This window comes from Fringilla coelebs (assembly GCF_963513975.1).
Source record: "Fringilla coelebs genome assembly, chromosome: 5".
Lineage (NCBI taxonomy): Eukaryota > Metazoa > Chordata > Aves > Passeriformes > Fringillidae > Fringilla > Fringilla coelebs.
The window spans coordinates 48,694,163-48,706,426 of NC_140033.1; the positions used below are offsets into that span (position 1 = coordinate 48,694,163).

General features: G+C 44.0%; 1 protein-coding gene across 7 annotated transcripts in view; it reads right to left on the reverse strand.

Moving 5' to 3' along the window:
* The window catches only part of ZC3H7B (zinc finger CCCH-type containing 7B), a 47,271-nt gene extending 37,607 nt beyond the window's left edge, over positions 1 to 9,664 (reverse strand). For 6 of the 7 annotated variants that reach the window (XM_084205993.1, XM_084205996.1, XM_084205994.1 and 3 more), the window contains exons 1-4: positions 9,072 to 9,664; positions 2,588 to 2,648; positions 1,084 to 1,117; positions 504 to 701 (exon numbers count right to left, since the gene is read on the reverse strand). In XM_084205993.1, coding sequence (XP_084062119.1) covers positions 504 to 701; positions 1,084 to 1,117; positions 2,588 to 2,640 — 285 coding nt within the window. In that variant the 5' untranslated portion in view covers positions 2,641 to 2,648; positions 9,072 to 9,664. Of the gene's footprint in view, positions 1 to 503; positions 702 to 1,083; positions 1,118 to 2,587; positions 2,649 to 8,318; positions 8,715 to 9,071 lie in introns of those variants that run through there. The other variant, XM_084205992.1, reaches the window with a different exon arrangement.
* Positions 9,665 to 12,264: the final 2,600 nt, after the last annotated feature.

Below are 12,264 nucleotides of genomic sequence, written 5' to 3' on the forward strand. Positions count from 1 at the left end.
CAGGACAGGCTGGCTCTGGGGTTGTGCCATAAAGGAAAGCTGTTACATGCCTTAGTAAAATGGAAGCATCCAGCCTTTCAAAGCCTGGGTATTTCAGAATTCCTTTCCATGTGTACGCTGCAAGTACCTTCAAGACCCAAAGCCTTTCTGCTGTCTTCCAGTGTCTCAAGGGAGGAGGCAAGAGCCTCCAGAACAATAAACAGTATTCCAGAAAAATACTTGCTCAACACTGGAAGTCACTGGATGATACTAACTCCTCACCACTGAACAGTAGAACTGCATTGTCAGTACCTTTGGCCTGGCCCCCTCTCCTCGCATCCCTCCTCTGGTCTTGCAAGACACGGTGCAGTTGTGAGGAGACTGCAGACTTTTCAGTGTGTTGTTGTCTCCTCCAGTGTTTGAACAGGGAGTGGACAAAACCAGCTGAAATGACTCATGACATCTTTTCCAACTGCACAGCTCTGCAACCCTGGCTCCTGGGGATGACTTGGGAAAGCACTCACCATGGCAAAGTAGCAGGCAGCTCGGTTGACATGGAGCTTGCAGAGGAGTTCCTTTGGGATGGTCACCTCATCAGAGGCTGCATAATCCGCCACGTTCAGCCCTTCTACGTACTGGACCAGGGAAAGCTTGAAATCTTTCTCTCTGAACAAATCATTGCCCTCTGCAAACAAGTTTCTCACCAGCTTCTGCAAAAAGGCCTGGGCAGCAGGGAGAGAACAAATAGACTCAAGTGGATATTCAGAGACAGGAGAGTTTTCCCAATTTCCCACTCCTTTCTGTATCTTTTAGCAAACTGCTTGCCCACTAAGATACTCCTGCATGCCTACTCTCCTGTAAAACGTCAGGTTTTTTGGTAGAGGAGAACAATCCAGTCAAATTCCCATTCTTCCTGAGTACTTAAGTGTCTTGTCCTTTCTCTGAAAGTTGTCATCATCAGAACCTTAAAACTTTAAGTCACAGGCAAATTGTGACAGACCATCCCACATTCTTCACTTTTGGCATGTAAACTAATGGCTGTGCAACATAACAAATCTTGCTAACCCGAGGGCTCCCAGCTCCAACGAACAAAATCTCCATTACCTCATAATCTTCTTGGCTTAGGGGTAATGTGGACCTGAAGAAAAAGAAGAGAAAATACTCATGAAACAGGCATCCATGCAAATAAGGGCTTTTGTCTGATTAAGAGATCCTTTTTCTAGTCCTGTGCTGGTGATCTCAGTAAGTTACTGAACATTTTATCACTGCAAAGGCAGCTGAGGCAAAGAGAACACAGTTAGGGACCCTACAACAGCACTGAGACTTAAGAGAAAGGTTCTGTTCTTCAAATTGGACCAATTCATCCAGGCTTGGTCCACATATATTTCTTGTTTCTCTTCAAGGACAAATCAAGAGGCTCTAGAGGAATCCTCAGCACCTTTCATAGCTTTTCTCACCTACAGTACATACATGATCTTACTGATTACAGAATAAATGTTTTTTAGATTTCATCTAATCACTCCTTCAAACTAACTACAGGAAATGTCATGGCTTTGTAAGAAATATTCATGCTTCTTACATATTTGTACTCCCTCTTTTGCATCAAAACAACCAACATAGGGCACTGCTCCTGGTTCAGAGTGCAAGACATGCCCCAGATGCATGAACTACACTTCATATTTCTAAATTATTTTCTTCCCCAGAATCTTGTGCATTTTTATAAGTGCTACCAATATAAATCTCACAATGGCCCCTCCAAAACTGGGCTATCAGCCCTATTTAGTCTCAGACTGGGATGAAAATATCATGGCCATATTACAGGATACAAATATGTAACATGGAAGATCTAGAGGGGTTCCTACTGTAGAGGCACAGATTTCAGGCATAATAATTGCAGGACACAAAGCAGACCTTAAAAAAATGGAAACTGATCTAATTACAATCTTACTACTTCCCTACTCACCATGGAACCTGGACCTGAGTTTGAGGCCTCTGCTAAGTCAAACATGGGAGGGAGAAATACTACTGTATCTTATAAGGAAGTACTAGGATTTGTAACTATTACATAAGCAACTTCAAGCTCTACAAGGCCACATGATATTCATAGAAGAGTGATCTGAGATATCTGCATTACAGGTTGGCAACTATAAAAGAACCCAGGTTATCTATTTTTCCTATAGGCACCATACGGGGTACCTAACAAGTTATGTAACTCGTTTCCCCACCTACAGAGCTGAAACACCAGCTCTCTTCCTAACAAAGGTGGGATAACCTTGTTAAGAGAGCACTTTGAGATCTTCATGCTGAAGATGATGTAGAAGGTCCAAGTACTATTAGCATTATGCTAATTGCTGACTGTAAAGATAATCCTGGAACTGCAGTGGAGGGCAAAACCAAAGAAAATTAAAATGACAGAATTTATAGTTTAGGGAGCTCTAACAGGACAAGAAACACCCTGAAAAAAATCACTGTCAAAATCCTCAGGACAGTATCTCTTTCCCATGCAGCAAACCCAAAGCAGTGAATAGGAAAAACTCAGTTCCTGCAATCCTCAACAGAAAGATGACCGCCTCCAAATCCACAGAGAACACTGAGGTTGTCCACTTACTGAATGAACTGAAGTCCTTTCTCAATTTCTTGTTTTCTCTTCTGCCTCTCCATTATGGCTGCTGTGGAGGAAGAAGAAAAAGAAACAACACAAAGTGAGTCATTTTAGGTCTTGTTGGCAATTTAACAGCAAAGTATTTTGTTTGTGCCTGAATTTACTACTAACAAAATGTTCCAGACCAGATGCCCTGAACAGCAAAGCCCATGATTTATCCACACAGCAGATACAGCAGGGCAAGCAGCTCGCTACCAAGTATCTGCTTTTTCTCACATGCTACTGACAGGATACAGGGGCAAAGAGGAATTACTTCAATTTGAGCTCTCTGCTCAGGCTGCCAGTAAATAAAGCAATGGGAACCAACTGTTATCATGACTGCCTTCTAGGAAAGGGAAGAAACCCAACATTATCTTTGCCTGCACTGGCGGTCATTTCAGGAATTTGTGCCTAGACCCTCCCATGATACACAATTCTGACCACTATCAGGGACAGATTTAAACTGGTTTACTGCACAGCATATGAAATATACCTTATCTACATAAGGTTTATGGAGGTACAGCACAAAGGGAGATGCAAAGGAAGGAGATGAAATAGCTTGCTGTGGTCCACATAAAAGGACAGTACTGAATCCATGCAATGGGGATTTCGTGCTGAAAATCAGCAGGCAATAGCAGCGCAGACCAGGGAACACTTCTTTGGAGAGGGAACTGAGCCCCATCCTGCAGTGCTTTAAATTGGGGTGGGCAGCACCCTTATGAGGGCTCAAGAGTTATCTGCACTTCATCCTCTGCAGTTTGGAAGCAAATCTTGGAATGGCTCCCCAGTGACCTTTCTCCAAGGTACACAGGTCTGTAGCACAAGAAAAGAATAATGAAGGTGAGAAAGGATGGCACTTTGTGGCAAAACTGAGCTGCTGATGACAGCAAATTTCACATCAACCAGCTGTGACCACAAATAATGCTCAGCATTTGAGGAACAGGAACTTGGGGACAAAGGCAGCACACACAGAAACACTGAAATGAGATGGAGATGAACACCCTGTATCTTCCCAACCCAGAATTGCCTCTAAGATATTAAAGTAATTTCTCCACCTCTACACTACAACAGCTTGGAGAGGATTATCATCCAGCTCCCTTTTACATTAAGACCTTCTCTATCATTCTAAGATATCTTGCAGTATCAATGACACAGGTTGAAGGGGCCTTTAAGGTACATAAGAATCAATCCTGACAACTCAGCAAGCCCTTATTGACTGTGCTCTGTGCCATGCAAAATGTAGAACTCAACCTGCCCTTTATCAACAAGAAAAGTGTGGGGAAGCAGGAACAACTGGAGTGAGAGAAAGTGGCGGCAGAAGGAAGCAAGAGCTTGGAAGTGATACTTTGCAGTTTCTAAGTCATCAGACAGTAAATTTGGGAGCAATCTGGTTCAAGCAGCAGGTAGGAGACTTTAAGCAGCTGAACTTGGAACAGGATGGGCAGTGGAGCAAGAAAGGGAAAGCCAATAGACAAGGTGAGGGATGATCAGCATCTCTACAAAGGTTTTTAAACAGAAGTGATGAAGAAGAGCTGATATACTTCAGTACAACATGAACAGAAGGCCTGCATTGATTCATAAATAGCCTGGATAATGAGCAATCAGGAAGAAAGAAGGAAATTTAACAAGGAGATTGTGAGGTTAATATGATCACTACCGATACAGGCAGACAGGCTTGAGAGGTAGACAAGGAGAGAGATAATTAATTTATTTTTTCTCCCTGTGTGAAATTCTGCAAAGACAGAGGAAGTAAGAGAGAACAGAGAAGCGGAAGAGGAGCAGTAGGAACCATTTCCACAAAGCAGCAGTAAAAGACATGAAAAGACAGAGCCACCCCAGATCACTGTAAGAAACTGTGAGGGCCATCAGAGACAAGAGTGAGGAAAGGGCCTCCACAGGAAATGGCAAGAGAGAAACTGTGGGGGAGAAGAGGAGGCAAAAGAGTCAAATGGACCCTCCCAAAGGCTCATGGGGAGAGCACAGGGAGGAAGGAAGAATTTCTAGCTGAATACACTAAAAGCCTTGAAGCACTACTGTGGATGCCATGGGACAGAGAGAGAGAAACGGCAAGTGTTTCTCACAGCAGCTTGTGAGAAGTTTTAGGGAGTTGGAAAGATGTGATAACTCGTTGAGTATAAACAATTTGCAGGTGGTGTTTTTCCACTTCGTTTTTCTGTTCCTCTCAAGGACAATGCATGAGAAAGATGTTTCTGTTAGTTAGCCAATAGAATAGAATCTATCATACCACTCTATAAAAACCATGCGGTTCTTTGGAATAGCGCCTTCTTTGCCTTTTATACGATCCTCCCTCTCACCTGTTTCTGCCTCAATCTCGGCCAAGAGCGACACACCCCAAACAGCCTCACCTTGGACTCCCACCTATGCCCCTCTGTCCATGGTCTAGGAGCTCCATATCAGCGGAGGTCCAGGTCCTGCCTTGTCTGAGCTATGCTGTAGGTGAACTAGTCTTCAGTTCTACCTCTGGGACAAACCTTAGACCTCCACTGCAGGCAGCTTGTCTCCAGTCCTGTCTCTGGCACCGTTTCCTACTGCTGGACTCACTGGGTGGACCTGGACCAGATTCACCACCTCATCTTCTTTGGGACTGTTGATGGAACACTCCTATCGGCATCTAGTTCTGCCTGCACTGTAACGTGTGGTGGGACTGTACCCTATGAGTGAGAGCACTGCTGATGACTGCCATCACCTTCTGCTGCTACTCACTTGTCCTGCCTGGAGGTGCAGCCCTGCTCTTGCTGCTCCCTGAGTCATGCTGGAGAGAACAAAAGTCAGGGAAGGGAAGCAGAAGCCCACAGATCTTGATGAAAAGGGAGATTATTGGCAACTGTGGGGAGGGCAATTGAACACTGGCAGGTCATCACCAAGTCAATGGCCGGTGGCACACCTTTACAATTGTGTATATCCACAAAACACATCACCACCTTGAAAAGCTTTCAATACACATGGTCTGATTCTGTTTCTGAGCTCAGCCTTTAAAACACTGCAAGGAGTGAAAAGAGATCAGTACCTGTTCTCACAGCTACCCTGACCACGCTGCTAAAACATCCTACACAGCAGGATGCGAGTCTGTGTTACAGTGAGAACTGATTACCTTTGCTTGCCCAGAGAGAAGGGCATTCAAAAGTTACTGACCCAAACCTGGAGTGCAGCCAAAGGACTACTGGGAATGGCTACAGAATGTCTCCTTTCTAGAGTTACCCAACTCTTCTTGCATCCTGAAGCTCTCCTTCTGTTTTTTCCTCTCCTCATCACTATTGCTACTGCATCCAGCATGAATATCCTCACCCTTGCTTCACCCTTGGCTGACCAGCCCATTGCATCTCTGTAAGTCCCACGATACACAGCTACAGTTTGCTCCTTGCTATAAAACCCTGGTAAAAGACATCTTTCTGTGCCCTGCATGCTGTTTATGCTCTGCAGTTCTATGCTCATCTTCCAGACTGAATATTCCTCAACCCAAAACCTTCCATTGTCTTCTTTAAACATAAACCACAGGCCTGATCTCCACTCCAGACTGCTGCTCCCTGGTATTGCCCCACATTCCTCCCTCCCTGCAAGTGGGTGATCAGCTTTCTCTGCTACAAGTCCCTCACACCTCCAGACTTATGTCATGACTTTGCACATAAGACTCATCCCCTCATGGCAACACCTTCAAAGCACTCACCATGTGCTGCTACACAACAACTTCTGGCACATCTCTAAAGAACAACTGCCTTTCTTTCCCCTTCGATACGACTCCACACCAGCAATCTCCTTCACATGTGGCAGACCCCTCATCTGTCCTGCCTGCCCCAACCACTGCAGGAGGCTGCCAATCAAACTCCTCTTTTTGCTCCTCGCACCTCCTTCTCCACTACCTCACCAGCAAGCTCAGTCACTTCTGTCTCCCCCATCGTTCCAGCCTCTTCACTGAGTTGCATTTAACATTTAGACCAAGCCGTGCACTTGTTACACCAGCAAACCCAACACACAGTGAGCCACCCACATGAGCAACACTTCACTTCTGCTGCACACTATATCACAGCTACTGCATAATTAATTTTAAGTGCAAAGCTTGTTTAGCTTTTGTTTTCTTGGGCTTTCAAATATTTTTAGAAACCCAGTAGAAAATATTTTATGAAGCATTGTGTCTAAGTGTCCCTTTTCTCTCCCCCCACCAAATCTCTCTGTCCAGACTTGTCCACTTAAATCACCAGCAAAATTCAAATATTGAGTATTTATATCTCCATTACAAAGCTCTCATCCTTTCAGTCCAGAGACATTTATCCTCCCTGGTCCAGCATCTAGAGAGAACTTTATTCACAGTTTGTCAATAAATTACAAACCATTTGCCAGAGAGGAATGTAATGGTACAGACAGGCAAAACGGTTTTCTTGCCTTAAGAAGGAAGCACGAACCAGTGAACTGGGAGACTGAATCACAAACTGGGTGGATATCCTCTAGATGGGTAGATGGTAGAAACACGAGATGAACGGAAAGACTTGAATTTATCTTATCAAGGACACAACTCTTATTCATAACCCTGTCAGAAGTGAATTTGGGCAAAGTTTTTCAGACTGTATTTCTGAGATGGCAATGAGCTGACTTCTAGGCATTGACTGTAACATTTCAGCCAGAAATAAGTACACTCAGATGCAAGTGGCAGGTTGTAGAGATGACGCTGGAGCTTCCCAGGAAAAAGGCTCCAGGATACACTGGTCTGAAACATGGGAGTCTTTCACTGCCTGCAGTTTGGCCACCTTAGTGGTACAGCAGAACAGCTAACTGGGCACACATCAAGTAAAGGACAAACTGCAGAGCCCACTACAAACTTGGCTCCTGCAGCTGCTTTCTGCCATGTCTCACCCCCTGGGTTTCTCTGCTTCTCAGCCAACCACTCCTGGGTTCCCCACCACTATGCTGAGCCCACCAGCACTGACTCCTCTGTCCCTCCCCACACCGGCCACCCCAAGGAACTTTCATGGCCACCATCTCACATCCCAGCACCCCACTAGAGCCACTCCTGCTCTGCAGCATCACTGGGGTCCCTGGGGTGCCACCAGCTGCACCCAGCAGTATGCATTGCATCCAGTGAATGCAGAGCAAGGTAGCAAAAACCAGCTCACCCCCAGTAAAAATAAAAGCAGTGACTCTGAGAGGGGGATGGTGGTGGGGGGTAAAGCCTCAACTGACCACATCAGCCCCTATTACTTCATTTTCCACTCCCTTCAGCCTTGTGTTCCATACAGAACACCTTCATGTACCACAGGCCACCCTTCCTCCTGCCCCCACTGCAGCGCAGCCAAGGAGCCAGGACAGCTCTGGGGTAATGCTGCCTGACCCTAAGCCACTTGCTCTTGGGTTTCTGCCCACCCAGCTCGCATTCCCGTGCTTTATCTGAAAAACTAAATCCGGGAGCTGGTTCCCACACGGATCGCGCGGGAACCCTCGCTCGCTTCCTCCCCCCGCTGCCCGCACTAGGCCGCCGATCCCCGGCCTTGCGTAGAGGCCGCTGCCGGGAGAGGCGCCACCTCGGCCGCTGGAGCGGAGAGGGGCCGGCGGCGCCTCCTGCACCCCCGCGACTCTGCCGAACGCCGGCACCCCCGCACTCCCAACACCGCGGCCCTGCTGGGAGGGGTCTCCCAGGGCAGGAGACATCCAGGCTTCCCCGGGAAAAGGAAAACAAACTAAAACATACTCTTCCTCCTTCCCCACCCCCCATCCGCTTAAATAAAAATCACGCATCTCCAAGAGTCTGGGAGGCAGCTTTAAGAGGAAAAAAAAAACAAAACAAAACAACACATAACGTCCCCTGCCACCCGGAAACTGTCTAAAACATTAAAGAATTAAAACCAAAACAAACAAAACAAAACCCAAAAAACCCCGTAACACAGTCTTCTTATTTGATAAACTTTAGAAGACCCTACGGAAGGTCCATCTAAAAAGCAATTCCAAAGGGCTCCTCTGCCGTTTCATGGGGTTTGGACCAAACAAGAGGGGGAAACTGCAGCCTAAATACAGACGAGAACACACATCCCGAACGTACAAAACACAAACAGGCACAAACGCGATTAATACTAAGTTTTCCGCGTAAACCCAGGGTCTTTCCCCCTAGCTATGCAATTTTAGACTACCACATTTTTTTCCAGGGGGTGGGATTAGGATCTTTGACAATATTTTTTTTTTTTTTTTTTTTGCAAACCCCACATTTTTGGCGGAAGAGGGTTTAGCTTCAAAATCTCACCCGTATTATTTTTCACCACATTTTTTTTAATTTCCAATTACACAACCTTTCATCTATGCAGTTACTATCTGAAAGCTTTACTTTCTAATGAAGCAACATCCAGAATTTCTTGTTTCTCAAGTCCACCACTTTCTACATACACAAACACACAAACAGAATTGATTTAAGACAAAAATAATCCCCCCAAAATAATAATAAAGAACTCACCTCTCCTCGGGTTTTCCCCCCCACACTAGGCATAAACTTTCCTTGATAAATGGTATTGTATTACTAGAGATATTATTAATGTATTATTACTAGAAGTAATAATAATAGTAAGTGCTATTTAATTATAGAAGGCAGCATTTTGCTTCTGGATCGGCTGCCCCTGCAGCTCCCTCCATGTGCCTCCTGATCTCTTTACTTTCATTTCCAGGTCTCGCTCTCTCTCGCTCGCTCTCAGCTGCACCAGCAAGAGAAAATGCCTCCCTGCATATCCTCTGGGCCCTAGAGGCTACCGCTTTCCATTACAAAAATTCACAAATCTTTCCCTTGAGGCTGGTTTTGAGATTCTTTAAGGTGAATTAGGCTTTAAAAACAAAACAAATCTAAAAAATAAAGCGCTTCAGCAGTCGACTCTCCGTTCTAATTTTAATGCAACATTTTTTTCTTCCCGGTTGTCTTTGCTGATACAAAAAAAAAATACCCCAAGAGAAAGCAAAGCTGCCTCTGCAGAGGGAATGCATGCATACGAACGCGGCGAGGAATTGAATTGTGAGACCCCCCCTGGGATTATCACATCCGTGAAGCAGTGACCCTTGTGCCCACCCATTTCTGCTCGCTGGACCGGGGCCAGAGCCACCGCTGACGGCAGAGCAATTATCTGCTCCAGCCAGACCTTACTTACTCCACCCTGCACTGCTGAGGGGCTTCCCTGTAAATAAGATCATCTGAAAACATAAATCTTTGGATGGAAAGGAATATGGATTTAAGAACAAACCCCCCCCCCCGAACAAAAACAAAAACCAGAAACAAAAACAACAACAACAAAACCAAACTAAACACAAAAATAAAACAAACAAAAAGTTTAATCTCAAAAATATTATATATTTCTGGATTTATACAATCTACATATATTTTATATATATATACACATGTATATGTATATGTTATATATATGTATATGCATATATGCAGCATTAATAGACCATATTAATATTAAATGTGATATGATTGGGTAATATACAATCTACATATAAATTATATGTATGCAGATGCATATATATTTATATATTTATGCATGCACGTATGAGTTTAGACATCTTTTGGAATTGTATTTTTGCCTTGTTTTCATCCCAAATCCCTCATATTTCCAGAAAATGGACTGAATCTCCAAGCAGTCCATGCTAGCAGAGCCTCAGGAAAAGAACTGCTGGTGGGAAAGGGAGGCTGAGTGGGATGTGCTCTACCATGGGCAGGGGTTGTGAAGATCCAGATACACAGACCATCTTAGCTGGGGGGGTCACCCATGCCCACCCAGCTGCACTAACTTCAAATAACCCTCTGGGAGGAGTTTTATGCTTGTACAACTTCCCTGGAAGAATAGTTTACCTCTCCCTAAAGGATTCTGTCTACCATTAGATTAATAATTTCCAGACTGACACTGGCTTAAATGACCAGCTTTTCTCCAGTCTAATCAGTGACATGTTTACTCCTGAGTGTCTCACTTCTCTATTTACAGTGACCCACAAGAATGTCAGCTTGTGCTGTGCAACTGTGAACTCTGCCAACATTCAAAGGCAGATAGAAGGTAACATCTGAAGTGTGCTAACCTTGCTTGATATTTAAAATGCATTGATCAGAAAATGAAAGACTTTATACTGAGTAGGATTGGCTTCTGACAGCATTGCCAACACAATAAACTGATAATTTATGAAAGACAGGCTGTGACGGGAATAGTGTACCTTATGAAACTGGAGAATATTGTCTAATGCTCTTCACAATATTTTATTACAATGCACATTTTTAGGTATTGGTTTTGATCAAAAGATTGCTATTATCCATGGATGTTTATTTTTTATTAACTCTTCAGAAGATTTGTTATTTCTTAATTTAAGGTGGTGACACTGTCTAAGGTGGTGACAGTGTCTAGAACCTAAACTAAGCTGGGCCCCTGGTGCAGAAGCTGCTGGGTAAAATGTACATTAAATGACAAACCCTGTTGATGGAGTGGTTTTGGGCAGAAGAAAGGTGGAGCAGGTCTGGAGGCAGAAAGTAAACACAGGGAGAGCAGATATGCCAGATCATAGTGGGAGGGCAGCCCTACAGAGCCATCACCAAATGAGTCACAGAGCCCAGGACACCTTTAACCCTGCAGCTACTGTGAAAGGAAAAGACATCACTGCTGGATGAGAAGAGGAGATGAGGAAAAAGAGGAACAAAACCAAAATGTACACACAATCAAGAGTTGTGCTGGAATAAACACTAGTTTTCAATTTAAGAACATTAATTTCCAAGACTTCATTTCTCAATTGAAAGTCATGTTGTGCTTTCCTCCATCCCAATTTCCTTTCTCTGTAAGACTGAGAGGTGTCCTGAAAGGTCATGGGTTGGCATGCACCTCTCCTCTCATGAAGTAAAATCTTTCCTTAGCAGTTCACAGGAAGATTTTTCACAGTTTGCAAGTGCAGTTATTGAGGTCTCAGTCTCACGTGCACGTAGTCAGCAAGAGTCAAGCACTGCAAACCCCTGCTACAAACCAGATACGGTGTCATAGAAGTTGCTTTGATTTGTAAAGCTATTTTTAGGAAGAATGAATGTATGGATCTATGGTACACCTACATTCCAATATAGCTGTAGCTACAGTCAGTGCCTTTATTCTTGCCCCTCTGGCAAAACCAGTATTTGGGAGAATGACAGGGAAGGGAATCTGATGAATTTGATAAGATCCTGTTTATTACTAAAAATTGTGAGAAAGTAATATCCAGTGCCAAATTTCTTGCTTATATTTTCCAGGTTCAAGCCCCTTCTCAAGACCTCACTAATTTAGCTCCTCATCAGCTCTATGTATTCTGGCAGCTTTATTCTTCTCACATACAGCCACAGTCTAGTGTCTAAGTGGTTCTTAATTTTCGTCAGTTGCAAAAGAAACTTGTCTTACTATTTATGAGGCTGGTCACCCAGCACCATCAACTACTGACATTCTTTTCTTGGGTCCATACAAGCATTTGCTGTTGTTTATTAAAACCACAGTTAGGAAATTTGTGAGAGACTGGAAAATGCCTTGTGAAAAACACCAATCACTTCTTTTTAAAATTTTAAAGGTTTAATAGTAATAAAATGTTATAGAAATAGCAATACAGTTAGAATAATAATAATTTGGACAACTTGGATTAGGACAATATGAGACAACAAAAGCAAA